The 21085-nt window shown below is 36.9% G+C and overlaps 1 protein-coding gene across 2 annotated transcripts in view; it reads right to left on the bottom strand.

Annotated features, from left to right (window-relative positions):
• The window catches only part of LOC123526983 (pleckstrin homology domain-containing family M member 2-like), a 66898-nt gene that overhangs the window by 13581 nt on the left and 32232 nt on the right, over window positions 1-21085 (bottom strand). For both annotated transcript variants that reach the window (XM_053523767.1, XM_053523768.1), the window contains 7 exons: window positions 19804-19970; window positions 18001-19361; window positions 15664-15832; window positions 11457-11523; window positions 10312-10467; window positions 9486-9574; window positions 7618-7750 (listed from right to left, as the gene is read on the bottom strand). In XM_053523767.1, coding sequence (XP_053379742.1) covers window positions 7618-7750; window positions 9486-9574; window positions 10312-10467; window positions 11457-11523; window positions 15664-15832; window positions 18001-19361; window positions 19804-19970 — 2142 coding nt within the window. The remainder of the gene's footprint in view (window positions 1-7617; window positions 7751-9485; window positions 9575-10311; window positions 10468-11456; window positions 11524-15663; window positions 15833-18000; window positions 19362-19803; window positions 19971-21085) is intronic.

The raw sequence follows: 21085 nt of genomic DNA, 5'->3' as shown, positions 1-21085 counted from the left end.
CCCAGAACCAAGATACATTTTGAACAATTTCATTAAATGTGGTGGAGTCAAAATTTATTCTCAAACTCAAACTTCCATGGTAGGTAAATATATACAAGTCACAAAAGTTCCTTTTAGTTATACCCATCTGTCCTAGAACTTGGTAAAAATAGGGATGGTTTCTTTTTAAGGACATTACACCGTCTTTAACGATAAGGTAAGGGACACTGTCGGCTGATGGTTGTTGGTCTTTAATAGACTCTGGGCATTTGACTTCACAAAGGCCATCTCCGCAACAAACACAGGACACGAATAAGTCTGGCGAAGCTGCCATGAATGGCTGATCCTTGTCTAAAATTATCCCAGAGTCTGACGACTGGAACCTTTTATGAACCTTCTTCATTTCAACCTGGTAATTTCTTTTCGCAACCGGTTCCAAAGAAATACCGTGCTTCATAGCATGGGTTTGGATGCCCTCAGTTGTTCCCATTACAAGTTTTATCACAGATGTTGGGTCCTCAGAGGAATCTTTTTTCAGAGACGAAGCGCGCTCACATATTCTGTGAAAATTGCTTGCGGTGACACGACCTCTGCGGTGCTCCTTCCAGGACTCAGACTTACTTTGCGATACTGTGTCTCGATTCAAAGAGTCAATCTCATCTTGCGTGACACACATGTTTTTTAAATTCAGCTTGTTTTGCATATTCAGGAATATCTAGAGATTCCACTCTTTTGCTTAATTCATTTAAAGTTGGTGGTAAATTTTAATTTAACATTTTCAGCTTCAGATGGATTTTTTTTAACTTTTTCTTATTCATAAGAAGCATGAAGCACGAGTTTGGCATATCTTCGGCTAACAGTTCTTTCAATTCATTCCTGAACTTTTCACCGTCTTTAACTTTGTTTTTGCCCGCCCGCTTAGCTCAGTAGGTAAGAGCGTTGGTCTACGGATCGCGGGGTCGCGAGTTCGATCCTCGGGCGGGGCGTATGTTCTCCGTGACTATTTGATAAACGACATTGTGTCTGAAATCATTAGTCCTCCACCTCTGATAATTCATGTGGGGAAGTTGGCAGTTACTTGCGGAGAACAGGTTTGTACTGGTACAGAATCCAGGAACACTGGTTAGGTTAACTGCCCGCCGTTATATGACTGAAATACTGTTGAAAAACGGCGTTAAACCCAAAACAAACAAATTAACTTTGTTTTGTTGGCTCTTATTCAATGGTGTGAAGTTAAGTTTTTTATATTAGTCTCATTTTCTTTGTCTTTGTTGCGTGGTAGTTGTGTGTATTTTGCTTTCTTCCATGTAAAATCTCTCGCTTTTCCCATTTTTACGGTGGTTTTCTTTTTTGGAATAGTCCATTCACAGGCTTTGCTTGTAGAGGTTGGATGCGTCATTCCTGTCTTGACAGCATATTCCATTCTGAAAAGGACACCGGCAATATGGTTGCACGAACTCATCATGCCAGCTGTACATGAACAATACGCATTTAAAATTTGACCGCCTGGTACAGTGTTCTTGTCCTTTCGTATCACTATCCATACATCGTATGCTTTGTTATTCACTGCTTGAGATGGAGTGACCTTTGATTTGATAATGCATTTGTCAGAATGTTCACCTAAGTCATGATAATGTACTTCTTTTACCCACTCACTTGAAAAGTACCTGTACGCTTTGCCTTCTTTATATTCATTCAGCAAACGTTTCATTAATGTTTCTGGGTTTTTGGTGTTTAAATAGTCAGAAATGTCAGTGATATATACAGATGGCCATTTAGGACGACCAAGCTTTTCCGTCAACCAACCATTTTTGATCGAGATCAGATCGGGTATAATTTCCCCTTCTACCACTAGCTTTCCTTAATATTCCGCAAGCAAACGTCTTTGCTCCTGCTCTGCACTCACATCCACCGTAATGTTCTCCTCCAAGCAACAAAAGGCTCTGAAAAAACAAAGCAGTTATTTAGTCATGACTGACTTGTTGTTTTCTTCACAAAACAATAAAAAATCTACTTTCGTTTTGTATTCATGACATGTGTACTTTCGTTTTCTATTCATCACATGTTTAAATTTCTACTTTCGTTTTCAATTTCATGAAGAAAAAAAGTGAACAACGCGTGACAAATCAGCTAGTATAATTAAAAAATGTTTACTTAAATCCATTTTGTAGCAAACAATCATTTTACACAAACAAACATTGTATTTAAAGAAGTGCATACAGCATACATGTCCAGACTCCCAATATATACAGTACAATGTACATGTAGGCATTCCTCCGATGGCATGCTAAAACTCCAATATTTGAAGTATTCAGTCATTCAGATTTATCTTGCATACATTCAGTTCGGTAAGACATAATTACACTATGTTTAAAACATCATAAAATGACGTTATTAAACCACACAGAACTGGTGTGTACTTGAAGTAGTTATACATATAGACATCGTAAACTCGCTTGTCAGTTTTGACTTACCTTGCGGCTATTTCGTCAAAATTTCCTTTGATCGATTTATTTCTCATTGATAAAAACACCCGTAAGGCGTTCGTGGACCATAATTTGAACTTCTCAAGCGTCATATCACTTAAATCTGCCATTATCAAAGTCAAAAACCAACAAATTCTACAGAGTAACTTTCAACACTTCATTAGGCAATATCCAATATGGCGGACTATTGATTTTTTACTCGAACATCCGGGTACTTGATCGTTCATCGATCGAGCGCTCGAAACTGTCTAGACGTGTATTGATCTAGAAAAAGAAAAAATAAGTTTCAAATCTATATGCCTTTTAGTAATTGCTGTATGTACTTGCACGCAAAACTTTAACCAGGATTTTCTAAGTCCAAAAAGGGGAATAATTTGCTCAAAATACATGTAAGAGTTATGGGACTTGATCCAGTGAGGTTAGTAATTGATCTAGAAAAAGAAAAAATAAGTTTCAAATCTATATGCCTTTTAGTAATAGCTATATGTACTTGCACGCAAAACTTTAACCAGAATTTGCTAAGTCCAAAAGGGGGCATAATTTGGCAAAAATGAAAGTCAGAGTTATGGGACTTGATGCTATCAACTAGTTTTATAACCCCGAAGACACATGTGAAGTTTCAAATCAATATCTGCATTAGTTTTGGAGATAGTAACTTGCATGTAAAACTTTAACCAAAATTTTCTAAGTCTAAAAGGGGGCATAATTTGCTCAAAATACATGTCAGAGTTATGGGACTTGACCCAGTGAGGTTGGTAATTGATCTAGAACAAGAGGACCATGATGGTCCTGAATCGCTCACCTGTTCCCACATGACCCAGTTTTGAGTATGACGTCATTTTTTCTATTATTTGACATAGTGACCTAGTTTTTGAGCTCATGTGACCCAGTTTTGAATTTGATCTAGATATCATCAAGATAAAAATTCTGACCAATTTTCATGAAGATCTGTTGAAAAATATGGCCTCTAGAGAGGTCACAAGGTTTTTCTATTATTTGACCTATTGACCTCGTTTTCAATAGTACGTGACCCTGTTTTTGAACTTGACCTAGATATCATCAAGGTGAACATTCTCACTAATTTTCATGAAGATTTCATGGAAAAATATGGCCTCTAGAGAGGTCACAAGGTTTTTCTATTTTTATACCTACTGGCCTAGTTTTTGACCGCATGTGACCCAGTTTCGAAACTGACCTAGATACCATCAAGGTGAACATTCAGACCAATTTTCATGAAGATCTATTGAAAAATATGGCCTCTAGAGAGGTCAAAAGATTTTTCTAATTTTAGACCTATTGACCTAGTTTTTGACCGCAGTTGACCCAGTTTCAAACTTGACTAGATATCATCAAGATGAACATTCAGACCAACTTTCATACAGATCCCATAAAAAGTATGGCCTCTAGAGAGGTCACAAGGTTATGTTATTATTTGACCTACTGACCTAGTTTTTGACGGCACGTGACCCAGTTTCGAACTTGACCTAGATATCATTAAAGTGAATATTCTGACCAATTTTCATGAAGATCCATTGAAAAGTATGGCCTCTACAGAGGTCACAAGGTTTTTCTATTTTAAGACCTACTGACCTAGTTTTGATCTCAGCTGACCCAGTTTCAAACTTGACCTATATATCATCAAGATAAACAGTCAGACCAACTTTCATACACATCCCATGAAAAATATGGCCTCTAGAGAGGTTACACGGTTTTTTCATTATTTGACCTACTGACCTACTTTTTGAAGGCACGTGACCCAGTTTCGAACTTGACCTAGATATCACCATGATGAACATTCTGACCAATTTTTATGAAGATCCATTCACAAGTATGGCCTCTAGAGAGGTCATAAGGTTTTTCTTTTTTGAGACCTACTGACCTAGTTTTTGACCACACGTGACCCAGTTTCGAACTTGACCTAGATATCATCAAGGTGAACATTCAGACAAACTTTCATACAGATCCCATGAAAAATATGGCCTTTAGAGAGGTCACAAGGTTTTTCTATTATTTGACCTACTGACCTAGTTTTTGAAGGCACGTGACCCAGTTTCGAACCTGACCTAGATATCAACAAGATAAACATTCTGACCAATTTTCATGAAGATCTTGTGAAACATATGGCCTCTAGAGAGGTCACAAGGTTTTTCTATTTTTAGACCTACTGACCTAGTTTTTGAACGCACGTGACCCAGTTTCGAACTTGGCCTAGATATCATCAAGGTGAACATTCTGACAAATTTTCATAAAGACCCCATGAAAAATATGACCTCTAGAGTGGTCACAAGGTTTTTCTATTATTTGACCTACTGACCTAGTTTTTGACGGCATGTAACCCAGTTTCGAATTTTACCTAGATATCATCAAGGTGAACATTCTGACCAATTTTCATGAAGATCTTTTGAAATATATGGCCTCTAGAGAGGTCACAAGGTTTTTCTATTTTTAGACCTACTGACCTAGTTTTTGACCGCACGTGACCCAGTTTCGAACTTGACCTAGATATCATCAAGGTGAACATTCTGACCAATTTTCATAAAGACCCCATGAAAAGTGTGACCTCTAGAGTGGTCACAAGGTTTTTCTATTATTTGACCTACTGACCTAGATTTTGACGGTACATAACCCAGTTTCGAACTTGACCTAGATATCATCAAGATGAACATTCTGATCAATTTTCATGAAGATCTTGTGAAATATATGGCCTCTAGAGAGGTCACAAGGTTTTTCTATTTTTAGACCTACTGACCTAGTTTTTGACCGCACGTGACCCAGTTTTGAACTTGACCTAGATATTATCAAGGTGAACGTTCTGACCAATTTTCATTAAGACCCCATGAAAAATGTGACCTCCAGAGTGGTCACAAGCAAAAGTTTACGCACGGACGCACGCACGGACGGACGATGGACGACGGACGCTGCGCTATCACAAAAGCTCACCTTGTCACTTTGTGACAGGTGAGCTAAAAAGAAAAAATAAGTTTCAAATCTATATGCCTTTTAGAAATAGCTGTATGTACTTGCATGCAAAACTTTAACCAGAATTTTCTAAGTCCAAAAGGGGGCATAATTTGGCCAAAATGAAGGTCAGAGTTATGGGACTTGCTGCTATCAACTAGTTTTATAACCCCGAAGACACATGTGAAGTTTCAAATCAATATCTGCATTAGTTTTGGAGATAGTAACTTGCATGTAAAACTTTAACCAAAATTTTCTAAGTCCAAAAGGGGGCATAATTTGCTCAAAATACATGTCAGAGTTATGGGACTTGACCCAGAGAGGTTGGTAATTGACCTAGAAAAAGAAAAAATAAGTTTCAAAGCTATATGCCTTTAATTGATGGCTGTATGTACTTGCATGCAAAAACTTAACCAAGGTGTGACGCCGACGCCGACACCAGGGTGAGTAGAATAGCTAGACTATTCTTCGAATAGTCGAGCTAAAAAGTGTAACCATATCCGGATATAAAATTTTGGATACCCGGAATATGTCTATTACAAGTGCTAAACTTGCTTTTAGACTGTTGTAAGTTAAAAACTTTGCCTGATTTCATTTATTTAAGTGGAAGTTTAAACTTTATTTTCTGTATATAATATGTTGCAGTATAAATTTTATTAATATCAAGTAGCCTACATGGAGAAGATGTGTACTGAAATTGCAACAAAATAGGCCTAAACACTTAGATATTGTTATTCAGTATGCAATTACAAAGAAATGTTACAAGTTGAAAATCAATGCCAAGTAAAATACAAACAGCAGAATTTTTAGTTAATAAATAGGTGCATTAGAGATGACAGACATAGCCTATTAAAAGACCATACCTAAAGTGTGCCAAAAAACATGTCTAAATTATGCCAAATTCCATGCCTAAAGTATGTTAAAATGAACTGTATGCATGGACCAGTTATATTTTTCCCCGGGGGAGCACGGTCCCGGACTGACCACCACCCCAGAAGTGCCCTTTTCAGTGCCAGCACCCTGCCCTTTTTTAATCCTAGCTGGAGCACTGTATTTGACTGAGGTTAGAAAAGGGTGCTCACACTCCGGGCCGACCATGAATCTTTATGTGAGAAAGTTGCGAGTCTAGTACTGGTCCTTTCCTGGAGAGATGGTAAGGTAAACTGCCTGTATGTATACATAGGACTAAAATAGTGTTGAAACACAGTGTTAAACCTAAACTAAGCCAAAATGTATGTCGGTAAGAATGACCGTAATTTGTGTTTATTTTCTGTCTGTTATTTCTATCTTCTTTTTTAGACAGCGCTACATTACGTCTATAAGATATGTTGCAGTTATTCCCCTTAACATGCTCGACTGCATTAATATAGCAAAATGAAAACAATGTTAAATTAGACTATCCATTAAAATTTAAAAGCAGGTGTTTATGACATACAGCGCATTACGAATAGACAACGGCGCCATACATATGGATTAAATTTAAATTATACCTATAGTATAGTTTTGCTATTGTCCATTTTAGCACCTGCTATAATTGTTGGTAAACTGGACTGTTTGTCATTGTTAATCACGCGTAATTAGCATATTTATTTAGGATAGTATGAGACCATATGAAAAATGACCGTGACTGATTTTCGTTCACTACTGTTAACATGAAATACCTAATACAAGTAGCTCTCGAATATAATCTTGACTAAATATAGGTCTACTATCGTCTAGTATTTGGTAAATGTTAATGCTGATATTATACATTTTCTTTTTATCGTATCTGTAAATTAACAAACTAAGGATCATAGAAATAAAATTATTTATTTTTATTCATGTGCATGAAAGGCCGTGAAAATGCCGACGTAACTCAGTCATCAGCGATTCTCCTGTTTACTTCTGGTTTTCTTTAATTTTTATTCTTCATGTCTGTTCGCTATAATCAAGGGGTTTTCCATTGAAATTCGTACTTTTGGGCTGGAAAAAGTGTTCCTTATAACCAAGTGTTCCTTATATCCAAGTTCCTTATAAGAGGTTTATTATAGAAAGAATTTTGTTTTTGTTTTTTTTTTCATAAAAGTGTTTGCAAATATCAATTCATGACTTCATGCACAAGAAAGACAATTTACCATTAGGAATTATTTAATACAAACATGCATATTAATGCACTACTCACCTAAGGTCTAAAAAAGCATGCTGAAATACCTACCTCGCATTTACACTCGTGAGCGATATACTTTTGTAGAGAGATTTTCTGTATAGTGTTGCCTGTATCAACCTCCAGTCTTCCTGGTTTACTCTCACTCTTCTCCATGCTGTCTGCTAGACAGTCAACTAGAGCTCTGAAACATGTATCATACTTTTTTTCTCAGTATATAGAAACACTATATATTCAATTTTAAACAAAATATGTATGAATAGACTGGCTCCCATCCCTATGTTTGATCTCGTATATTTCTCATATATGATTTTATTTTAACAGTGGAAGTCACTCCAACAGGTTGTTTCTATACTGACATTTTTTATTCCCCCCGGCTCCAAACAAAGGGTATGGTTTAGCCATCAGATAAAAATGTGCTATTTAGAGGCTTAAAATTTATCTAAAATGTTTGCAGTATTTATAAAGACAATAACCATGCAGCTAGGGAGCCAGGCTAATGTATGAACTAATTTATTTTAGCTTTACTGTGACCAAACTTTCATCTTATATGAAACACTTTCAAATCCGCTGCATGGAAAATCAAAGCACTGGTGTCTTATGAAGTGCATTCCTGACCTTAGCAGGGGACAAACCCATGACCCTAAAGTTGAGCAGCAATACTTTAAACACGATATGGCTGCTCCTTAAAGTTTTGTGATTCTAACATCAAATAGCTTCATATAAGCGTACCAGTATATAATTGGCAACAAAAATCCTGGGAAATATTCTGGTCAATTCTGAGGTAAAACAAGGCAGTCTGAAAGACAACCATATCCCCCGCCACTGTTATGGATAGTGAAAGGGTTGATGGTATTGGGTGAAACCATTAAACATTTGAATTGTGACCTTGATCTTAAGCTGGCAGGGGTGAATTTTGAATTCTGCACATTGTCTTGATAAGGGGAATAACACAGCAAAAATTTAAAATCCTTCAAGGGGTTTAGGAGATACAGAGCAGACATAAAATGGAAGGCTCAAACTTTGACCTTGAGTTGTGACCTTGACCTTGAGCTGACATGGCTGACTCATAAGTTCTGCACATTGTCTTGATGAGGTGGTCATTTGACACAAGTTTCATGAAAATCCTTCATGGGGTTTAGGAGATACAGAGCAGACATAAAATGGATGGAAGGCTCAAACCTTTGACCTTGACTTGTGACCTTGACCTTAAGCCAACCTGGCTGACTCATAAGTTCTGCACATTGTCTTGATGAGGTGATCATTTGACACAAGCTTCATGAAAATCCTTCAAGGGGTTTAGAAGATATAGAGCGGACACAAAATTGAAGGCTCAAATCTTTGACCTCTAGTAGTGACTTTGACCTTGAGCCGACATGGCTGACTCATGGGTTCTGCATATCGTCTTAACAAGGTAATCATTTGACCAAAGTTTCATGATTGTCCTTCAAGGGGTTTAGGAGATACAGAGCGGACACGAAATGGAAGATTCAAACCTTTGGCCTTGAGTTGTAACCTTGATCTTGAGCAGACATGGCTGACTCATGGGTTCTGCACATTGTCTTGATGAGGTGATCACTTGACCAAAGTTTCATGATTATCTTTCAAGGGGTTTAGGAGATACAGAGAGGACAAGAAATGGAAGGCTCAAACTTTTGACCTTGATCTTGAGCCAACATGGCTGACTCATGGGTTCAGCACATTGTCTTGATGAGGCGATCATTTGACCCAAGTTAAATGAAAATCCTTCAAAGGGTTTAGGAGATGTAACAGACGGACGGAAGACGGAAACCATTCCTATAAACCCCCATCACTTGTGGCGGGGGATTAATGAAAACGAAAGAAGAGATTTAGAAGGGGTTAAAAATCTGTGTAACATAAGAGGTATCTACTGATATAAATTTCGACACTATACTCACATAGTGATCCTTTCCTCTCCAGGAGTAAGCCAGTACTTATGTCTTTTACTTTTACAGGCCAAGTGCAGAATCTGATTGTTGAACCCAATCTGTGAAATACAAGAATGTCATGCAAAGCGTACAAATACAACATTTCATATTCTGACTTTTGAAAGAATAAATATTGTTAGAAATGTAAACTTTTTGAAGTTGTTTGTGTAAAATGCAGCAACAGTTTCTGAAGACAATCCTCTAAACACAGCCATTTTCACATTACCATAGCAACATTTTGTTAGATAAACAATTTACAGCTTATTGCATCAAGCAATAATGTTTGCCACTTGAAAGAAACAAGCTTTAAATTTAAATGTAATATCATCAAACTGGTGTTATGTCAGCAAAACACCCATAACCTAGCAGGCATAATTAATCACATAAACTGCATTGCAGAAAAAATAACAATCTAGTTTCACTGACTTTAAATGTCAAGAAAAACAGAAGTTCTATTGATTAATTAATGCCCTCAAGAAATGCAACGGCATAAATAGAAGATGTTACAGTTATATCTTTTCTTAGTGAATTTATTAATCAAGTTTCAGCTTCAATTTGAAGACACATCTTAGCATTTTCTACGGAAATATTAATTTTCTTCTTTCTTTGTCTATAATTAGAGACTATCACAGACAAGGTTAATTCGCCCATTGTCTTCTATACTACAATGTAAATGTCAAAAAGCTACTACACTAGTACAGCATCAAAAATATGACATGACATTACTTCACACTCATGACATCGAACATGACAAACTTTAAAGACAACATGGAATAAACTATTAACTTGAACATACTGAAACAAAATCTATATCCTTAAATGATATCACAGCTAGCTTTGAGAACTTGTTCTTGCCGGGTCGTGGCTCAAGTATATACACAGAGTCCAAGGAGATCAGAACTAAGATTGTCTTTGTTTTACCCTCTGTGTGACCTTGCAGGCAACAAAACATCTGAAAGAAAGAACACTCTTATCTGAATACAGCTGATGTAAACATAAAATTAACTAGTTTACAAGTATTACCACACTATTAACAGTAATATGCATTAGGTTTGATACACACTTGATAAATGTATCGATAAACACAACATCAATGTGTATTACCACTAAATAACTGATATATTTTTTTAAACAACTGACATTTACTGCATATCATATAATCAGGAATGTAGCTCTACATTACACATTTACTTTATACACATTTAGTACCATTAAATGCGTGTGACAAGGGTTTTCTACATTTGAAGTAAATATTCTATAAAATATTCTAGTGGCTGATGGTTATTGCATATCTTTAAGGCTTAAGCGCTGATAATATGTATAATCCTTACCCTGCTAAATTTCTATAATGAACTTGTCCAACTTTCAATTTGGACAGTACCATTAACTGTTAAAAGGGGTGCTTACCAAAAATATACTGACTGAATGGCGAACAGTGCAGATCATGATCAGACTGCATGACTGCATGGTCACAAAAGCAGAATCTGTCGTGTTCAGCATAATAAGGGTAACTCACAATGTACTGTATCTTAAGTTTTTCTTTCTTATTTCAGACACAGGTGGGCACCTCAGTAGAACCACTAACCTTCCGCTAGAACCACTAACCTTCCGCTAGAACCACTAACCTTCCGCTAGAACCACTAACCTTCCGCTAGAACCACTAACCTTCCGCTAGAACCACTAACCTTTCGCTAGAACCACTAACCTTCCGCTAGAACCACTAACCTTTCGCTAGAACCACTAACCTTCCGCTAGAACCACTAACCTTTCGCAAGCCTGCTAGATGGCTTCCTCACACGAAAGAATTCTACAAGCACATGATAAGCCTGGCTTTGAACCCACCAAAGTCAGCAACCTTAACCACTAGCCAACAGAAGACCTTTACATACATATCCATGTATTTACATGTTTATCATTAAACAGGAATGTCAGATTGTTTACCTTGACTATAGTTTCATCTTCATTCAGCACATCTAGCATCAAGTAAAGCATCGTGTTGTTATCCAGTCTGAAAGAAAGATTATCCCTTACTTACATATAGACTAATATAACAGTATTACAAAAATATTGACTACTTAAGAGTTGTGATCATTACATGGTAATGGTTATAATATTAGTCATTGAGCCTTGCCATGGGAAAACCAACATAGTGGCTTTGTGACCAGCATGGATCCAGACCAGCCAGCCTGCAGTCTGGTCAGGATCCATGCTGTTCGCTAATGGTTTCTCTAATTGCTATAGGCTATGAAAGTGAACAGCATGGATCCTGACCAGACTGCGCGGATGCGCAGGCTGGTCTGGATCCATGCTGGTCGCAAAGCCACTATGTTGGTTTTCCCATGGCAAGGCTCATATGAATTTCACAGTCTATGAGTATGTCTTATATGTTTACTTATTCACATTTTTGCAAAAATTCTCAAACTCACAATATGCTGAAATGGCATGCACTACTGTAGAAAATGACATCATTTTAATAATTTACACCATGAAACAACTTTCTTAATTTCTCCAGTTTCCAGACAAGCTGTATATACCTGTACTGGACTTGACAGCAGGTTAAATTGAAACAACTTACTTGATTTCTCCATCCTTTGACTAGCTGTATGTCCTGTACTGGACACAGCAGCTGGTAAAGCTTAATGAACTTACTCAATTTCTTCTAGCCTTCATAGCTTCACATTCTAGTGACCTAGTTTTTAAGCCAAGATGACCTACATTCTAATTTGACCTAGATTTGATCACGGCAAGCATTCTGACTAAATCTCATCAACCTCAATTGAAAAATACAGCCTCTATCGCACACTAAACGTTTTGTCTTTGATTTGTTCTAGTGACCTAGTTTCTGACCCCAGATGACCAATATTCAAATTTGACCTTAATTTCATCAAAGCTATCACTCTGACCAAATTTCATGAAGATCAATTGAAAAATACAGTCTCTATTGCATACACAAGGTTTTTCTTTGATTTGACCTAGTGACCTAGTTTTTGATCCAAGATGATCCATTTTCAAACTAAGCCTAGATTTCATCAAGGTAATCATTCTGACAAAATTTCATGAAGATCAGTTGAAAAATACTGCCTCTATCGCATACACAAGGTTTTTCTTTGATTTGACCTAGTGACCTACTTTTTGACCCCAGACAGCCCATTTTCAAACTCGGCCTAATTTCATCAAGGTAATCATTCTGACTAAATTTCATGAAGATCAGTTGAAAAATACAGCCTCTATCGCATACAAAAGGTTTTTTTCTCTGATTTGACCTGCCCCATGTGGTTCTGGGACAATCTGTGAATGAAAAGAATTGGAACCACTGCCTTACCCTTGCATGATCGTAAGAGGGGACTAATAGGGTCTTAACACTTGGTTTTGCAGTAACTCTGTGATTCCAGCAGGTTTGCAAATTTTGATTCCATACCTCATGTTTTTATTTCGATGTAAATGAGATGTGGAACCAAAATTTGTAGTCCTGTTTGGCGCCACATAACCTATACTGTGTTGGTGCGCCGTAAAACCCAAATAAATAAATAAATAAATTGATTTGACCTAGTGACCTACTTTTTGGCCTAGCTTTCATCAAGGTAATCATTCTGACCAAAATTCATGAAGATCAATTGAAAAATAAAGCCTCTATCGCATACACAAGGTTTGTCTTTTATTTGACCTAGTGACCTAGTTTTTGACCCAGAATGACCCATTTTCAAACTCGGCCTAGATTTCATCAAGGTTATCATTCTGATAAATTTCATGAAGATCAGTTGAAAAATACAGCCTCTATCGCATACACAAGCTAAATGTTGACAGACGACAGACAGACGCCGGACATCAAGCGAACACAATAACTAGAGGTGAGCTAAAAACTTACACAATTTCTCCAGGTTTCAGACGAGATGTACGTTCCCGTATTGGACTTGGCAGCTGGTAAAAACTACAACAACTTACTCAATTTCTCCAGGTTTCAGACTAGATGTACGTTCCCGTATTGGACTTGGCAGCTGGTTAAAACTAAAACAACTTACTCAATTTCTCCAGGTTTCAGACTAGATGTATGTTCCCGTATTGGACTTGGCAGCTGGTTAAAACTACAACAAGTTACTCAATTTCTCCAGGTTTCAGACTAGATGTACGTTCCCATATTGGATTTGGCAGCTGGTTAAAACTACAAGTTACTCAATTTCTCCAGGTTTCAGACTAGATGTACGTTCCCGTATTGGATTTGGCAGCTGGTTAAAACTAAAACAGCTTACTCAATTTCTCCAGGTTTCAGACTAGATGAACGTTCCCGTATTGGACTTGGCAGCTGGTAAAAACTACAACAAGTTACTCAATTTCTCCAGGTTTCAGACTAGATGTATGTTCCTGTATTGGATTTGGCAGCTGGTTAAAACTACAAGTTACTCAAATTCTCCAGGTTTCAGACCAGATGTACGTTCCCATATTGGATTTGGCAGCTGGTTAAAACTACAAGTTACTCAATTCCTCCAGGTTTCAGACTAGATGTACGTTCCCATATTGGATTTGGCAGCTGGTAAAAACTACAAGTTACTCAATTTCTCCAGGTTTCAGACTAGATGTACGTTCCCGTATTGGACTTGGCAGCTGGTAAAAACTACAACAAGTTACTCAATATCTCCAGGTTTCAGACTAGATGTACGTTCCCGTTTTGGACTTGGCAGCTGGTTAAAACTAAAACAGCTTACTCAATTTCTCCAGGTTTCAGACTAGATGTACGTTCCCATATTGGATTTGGCAGCTGGTTAAAACTAAAACAGCTTACTCAATTTCTCCAGGTTTCAGACTAGATGTACGTTCCGTATTGGACTTGGCAGCTGGTTAAAACTACAACTTACTCAATTTCTCCAGGTTTCAGACTAGATGTACGTTCCCATATTGGATTTGGCAGCTGGTTAAAACTAAAACAGCTTACTCAATTTCTCCAGGTTTCAGACTAGATGTACGTTCCCGTATTGGACTTGGCAGCTGGTTAAAACTACAACAACTTACTCAATTTCTCCAGGTTTCAGACACGATGTAAGTTCCCGTATTGGACTTGGCAGCTGGTAAAAACTACAACAAGTTACTCAATTTCTCCAGGTTTCAGACTAGATGTACGTTCCCATATTGGACTTGGCAGCTGGTTAAAACTACAACTTACTCAATTTCTCCAGGTTTCAGACTAGATGTACGTTCCCGTATTGGATTTGGCAGCTGGTTAAACTACAACAAGTTACTCAATTTCTCCAGGTTTCAGACTAGATGTACGTTCCCGTATTGGATTTGGCAGCTGGTTAAACTAAAACAAGTTACTCAATTTCTCCAGGTTTCAGACTAGATGTACGTTCCCGTATTGGATTTGGCAGCTGGTTAAAACTAAAACAGCTTACTCAATTTCTCCAGGTTTCAGACTAGATGTACGTTCCCGTATTGGACTTGGCAGCTGGTTAAAACTACAACTTACTCAATTTCTCCAGGTTTCAGACTAGATGTACGTTCCCATATTGGACTTGGCAGCTGGTTAAAACTACAACAACTTACTCAATTTCTCCAGGTTTCAGACACGATGTACGTTCCCGTATTGGACTTGGCAGCTGGTAAAAACTACAACAAGTTACTCAATTTCTCCAGGTTTCAGACTAGATGTATGTTCCCGTATTGGACTTGGCAGCTGGTTAAAACTACAACTTACTCAATTTCTCCAGGTTTCAGACTAGATGTACGTTCCCATATTGGACTTGGCAGCTGGTAAAAACTACAACAAGTTACTCAATTTCTCCAGGTTTCAGACTAGATGTACGTTCCCGTTTTGGACTTGGCAGCTGGTTAAAACTACAACTTACTCAATTTCTCCAGGTTTCAGACTAGATGTACGTTCCCGTATTGGACTTGGCAGCTGCTAAAAACTACAACAAGTTACTCAATTTCTCCAGGTTTCAGACTAGATGTGAACAAGTTCCCTTATTGGATTTGGCAGCTGGTAAAAACTACAACAAGTTACTCAATTTCTCCAGGTTTCAGACTAGATGTACGTTCCCGTATTGGATTTGGCAGCTGGTTAAACTAAAACAAGTTACTTAATTTCTCCAGGTTTCAGACTAGATGTACGTTCCCGTATTGGATTTGGCAGCTGGTTAAAACTAAAACAACTTACTCAATTTCTCCAGGTTTCAGACTAGATGTACGTTCCCGTATTAGACTTGGCAGCTGGTTAAAATTTTCATCCTCATCTTCATCCTCACCAAATGTTAGATGTGTGTACTGATTTAGTTTTTTCTGGACAATCAATTCCTCTACTTTATTCTGTAATACTTTGCCAGAACCTAAAGAAGAAAAACAATAATATTAAAAACAACCTGATTTCTGTTTCTAGAATATATACATTTCAACCTTACATTCTATACTCAGGAACCATTCAATTGTATCATAAAAATAGATCTATGCATAAACTATTCTTAGGTTCAATATTGAAATCATACTTAACAAGAGTTGTCCGTAAGACAGCCTGCTCCAGGATTCGGCGATTTGACAGTAAAATGAATATATGTCTCAATAAGAGACCTCTACTTTTAAAAGGAAGATACACCAAGAGGCATAATTCTGTCAAATTAGAGTTATTGGGATTGTTACAACACATGCAGATGATGATGGTAAAGATATATTTTGAGTTTCAAGTCATTATCTAATATAGTACCAAAGTTATGTCAAGAAAACAAAGTTTGTCAAAAAATTTAAGAATGAAAGGGGCATAATTTGGTCAAAAATACCAATCAGAGTTATGGGGATCATTACCACACATGCAGATGATGATGATAAAGATACATTTTAAGTTTCAAGTCTTTATCTTATATTGTACTAAAGTTATATCAAGAAAGCTAAGATAATAAAGACTGCCAAAAATCATTAAGTATGAAAGGGGCATAATTCTATCAAAATACAATAAGAGTTATGGGGATTGTAACCACACATGCAGATGATGATTTAATATAAAGAAACATCTTTAATTTCAAGTCATTACCTTTTAAAGTACCAAAGATATGTCTATAAACAAAACTTTCAAAAAAATTTAACATGAAAATAATTCCAAGTATAACAACTTTGTCACCTTGACCTTGGGTATAATGGGCCCAGCCCCTGCACATACTTTGTTTGTATGCTGGACAATGTTTACGTGAACTTACAGTAAGATAAAAGCAACAGTAACAAAGATATGACAGAAAAGCAAAGGTTGTCGTAAAACTTTAACCTTAAAAATAACCCAAGTATAACACCTTGGTGACCTTGAGTACAATGGGCCCAGCCCCCGCACATACTTTGTTTGTATGCTGGACTATGTTTATGTGAAGTTACAGTAAGATAATAGCAATAGTAACAAAGATATGACAGAAAAACAAAGGTTGCCGAAAAACTTTAACCTTAAAAATAACCCAAATATAACACCTTGGTGACCTTGACCTTGTGAATAATGGGCCCAGCCCCTGCACATACTTTGTTTGTATGTTTATGTGAAGTTACAGTAAGATATAAGCAATAGTAACAAAGATATGACAGAACAAGGAGCTGCGTTCAATAAATGCTTGATGCCCCCCGGTGGCATCCTTGCCGATACAAAGCAGCCTAAGTCCAAAACGAGGTCAAGTTCAAGGTCAAGATGAGGTCAGGTGATGTCTGAAGATGAGGAATGGTCACAGGATACATCTGCATTAGTATCAAGTCATTCTAGTTAAGGGTATTGATGATAGACGAAACGTGTCCAATTTGGTTAACCTCGTACGGACGGACGAACGGACGGACAGGACAATCACTATATGCCTTCCGCATCAGTAGATGCCGGGGGCATAAAAACAAAGGTTGCCGAAAAACTTTAACCTTACAAATAACCTAAGTATAACACCTCGGTGACCTTGACCTTATGTATAATGGGCCCAGCCCCTGCATATACTTTGTATGCTGGACAATGTTCATGTGAAGTTACAGTAAGATATATACAATAGTAACAAAGATATGACAGAAAAACAAAGGTTGCTGAAAAACTTTAACCAAGAAAGGTCACGCGGACGCCGGGGCGAGAAGAATAGCCCCCCTATTCTCCGAATAGTGGAGTTAAAAACTTGCTGAACATAATTCTTGTAGAAAATGTGTAAAGCAACATCACAGCTCAGTCAGTAGAGTTTTCGAACAGTATTACAATGCCCATAGCCCAAGTCCTACTCTAACTGCACATTTTTATGTGTGTAGAAATTACAATTATGCAGGGAAAAGTGTTGGTGGCCAAAAATCTCAGTAGAGCATCAGAGCAGTACTCCAAGGCCTCTAGTTTGATCCCTGGAGTAGTGCACAACAACTGGGAAAAAATCTTCAACAGATATTCAAAAAATTCTGACATTCCAATTAGAGTAGAAAGTGGAGTTAACAGTACCATCACTTCTCCACTAAATACTAACTAGACTAGTAAATAATTAGGTTTTCATAATTGTAAGAAAATATTTACCTTCCATATCTGTGTTTGGCGAGTGTGTACTTGAATGTGTATTAACACTTAATTTATCTTCATCTGTACTTGGATCAGGAGAATTTCTGTAAACTGTCATTTCACTGGTTGACATTCTGCTACTACTTCTACTGCTACCTGATATCTTATTCATTAAGAGCTCATCTTCAGTTTCATTGGCGGATGAGTATGACATTGCTGACTTACTCCTGTTCTGATTGGCTGCTATCATATCAGGAGTGTTTCTATTGGATAATCTTCCATACAGAGATGAATCTGAATGTTGTGACTTCATGGCTCCTTGGTTTCTTGATAATCCTTTATCACTTGAGACAGAAATTTTGTCCAAGTCATCCGACATTTTTCTATGATCTGAAACATTCGCTAAATTTTTAATATCCCTTACTGGAGTGCTTGCATTAGGCTGCCTTGTAGGTGTACTGTTATTAGACACTCTATCTTTCAGTTTAGATGTGTCAAAATTTTGTCCAAAACTTTCAGTATCTTCGTCACTACTTAAGTCTGAATCCTCCACTTTGCTATATATACTTGGCACTTCAGGAATAACTTCTACAGTTTTAATTGTATCAATTTCATCTTTAGTCCTCTCAACTACTTCATCCTGGACACTGTCTCCACTATAAAGATCAGAGTAATCTTTCACTGGTTCATTTGCATCTTCACTGAATTCAAAAACATCTCTACCATCTTTATTCTCATTTTCAAATTCAGCACCATTTTCATGCCTGTTTTCCTCATTCTCTATCTGTTCTCCTGCACTTACAATGTCTGAAACTCTTGCTTCAATAAGTTTTGTGAAAATACTATGATCTGGTTTAGAGTTTTCTTCAGACTTTGCCTTTTCTGCATCATTGTTAACTTTGTTTCCAGAATCACTTAAAACATTCTCAATGTTTCCAGTATTTTCTGTTGTCTTATCTTTAACATTACTTTCCTGAACTTTAGAACCTTTTGCTTGCAGTATACTCTGATCCTGATGTTCATCTTTACCTACATGTTTTCTAGTATTAACATTTCCATCTATTTTGTCAATGTCATTTTCAATACCATCTCCTGGCGAACGAGTTCTAGAAATCTTTAAATTGTCTCCACTTTGTTCTACATCTGGATCATTATTATTTTGACTATTCATTATTGCACTAGAGAGTTTAAAATCATCTATTGGTGGTATTTCTATAACAGGTCCTTCAACAGATTCATGAATTTCATTAACATCAGGTCCAGGAATGTTAGATACCGACACAAATCGCCTTTTCTTCTTTTTATGTTTCTGTGGCTTTCCTTTTTTACTAAGATGAATGACTTCTAGACCTGCTCCTTTAGCGGACTCAGAATCTTGACTGAAACATTAAACAAAACTGATAGGTAATGAACCTTTCAGGAGAAATGAATATTTTATAAGAACAAAATTAATGATTCTTAGGGCAAGGTCAATTTATATTCGAGTTTTGAATATTTTTTTCCTCCTTTTTTTGTTTCAGCGTGAAATTTTCACACTTAAGTGAAACTTGCTATTTTTTGGTTTGATTTGTAGAGTTTTGAGTCACAGTGACAATTTACGTCCTATAAAATTAGAAAACTTACTCTTTTTGTCGGGGTTTGGTTGTGGAGAGTGTTTCATCACACTGTAGCACAACCTTATTGTCACAACATAGGTGATCATAAATTTTAAATAGACTGATAATTTCGCTAATCACAATCTGAAGCAATAATGTTTATTGTCCAAAAGACAGCAATAATGAGAAGAAATTCTTTAATGAGCAGAACAATTCCCAAACTCACCTTGTACTTGAAATGCTCATCTGATCAACAGGTGTTATACTTCTCTGCCTGTAGTTCCAGTCCGAGTGTATACCGCTATCTAGTGAGGGAGAGTGTCGTTCTCCACTCCCCGTGCTTGATGTGTCCTTGTCACCACATCTACTACTCTCACCTGTCTCAAACACAGCCTGCAAACATTTGAGATTTTGTTATATAGAGTTCAATATCAAAACAACAGCATGTCTCATACAGCACTTTCTACTATTACTGTCAATGTATTAACCACTTTTTATAAATTACAGAAGTCAGGAATTAAATGGGCATACACATAGTAAAACACTTATCTCTCAAGGTCGCAATGAATGGGATGAGCACAGTGCTCGAGTTATTTAGGGTTTCAAGCAATCCAAACATGTATAGTAAACATAAAGAAAACAAATGAACTCTTCGAACGAGCAAGAGTTCTCAAACAATTTTGTTCCAGCTCGTAGCATTTCACTGAAGCTACAAGGATTTAAATGTCTCGACATTCTGGTCTATGTCAAGGAGGAAAAAAAATTCGGAAAAGAGCTCAACACTAGTAGTTCAGAATTTTCATTCTCTTTGATGTTTAATAGAACAAACCTCAATAACTTCTGAAATTTCAGAAATATCCAAAAGATCATCAGGATTTTTAATAATGTGGCTGCTATTTTTTTGTTATGAACATAAATATACCAACTTCTTGTTCAATAATTATTTTCTCATATATTTGTCAAAGGTTTGAATATTGACTGTTTTATATCAAATAAAAGTATAAGATACAGCACAGATAATTATTTCTCCTGAAATACTGCAAAAAGCAAATGAAAAGGGTGTACTAGAAACCTCCCCCCCCCCCTCCCCGAAAAAAAAATTTACATATTCACAAACTAAAAAGCATGAGCATTACTATTACTAGAATAAGAGACAACCCCAGCCTAGAGAACCCATTTGACTACAAAATACAATTTATAGTTTGCAATTCATAGTTAAATATAGTTTGCAGTTATCACAAAAGCTTTACTAAAATCACAGCCACTTTGGCTGACATTCTATAAAGCATGCATTAAAGGGACATGCCTCCTGATTTATGTTTTTTTTTCTTCAACATAAAGCAAGTTTATCTTTTATATTTAATACAATCGTCATGACTGTAAATGAAACTAGAAAATGCTTTTGTAAAAAAGCGCATGTCTCCCCCAATGCAAAGTCCTATAGGCAAGAAGTCAATAGGGGTCAGGAGCAAAAGTCAAAGAGACACTGATGGTTGGTTGCAATAGGG

The sequence above is a fragment of the Mercenaria mercenaria genome, chromosome 14, assembly GCF_021730395.1.
Source record: "Mercenaria mercenaria strain notata chromosome 14, MADL_Memer_1, whole genome shotgun sequence".
Taxonomy (NCBI): Eukaryota; Metazoa; Mollusca; class Bivalvia; order Venerida; family Veneridae; genus Mercenaria; species Mercenaria mercenaria.
The sequence above is the reverse complement of the archived record's forward strand: the minus strand, read 5'-3'. Positions and strand labels throughout refer to the sequence as shown.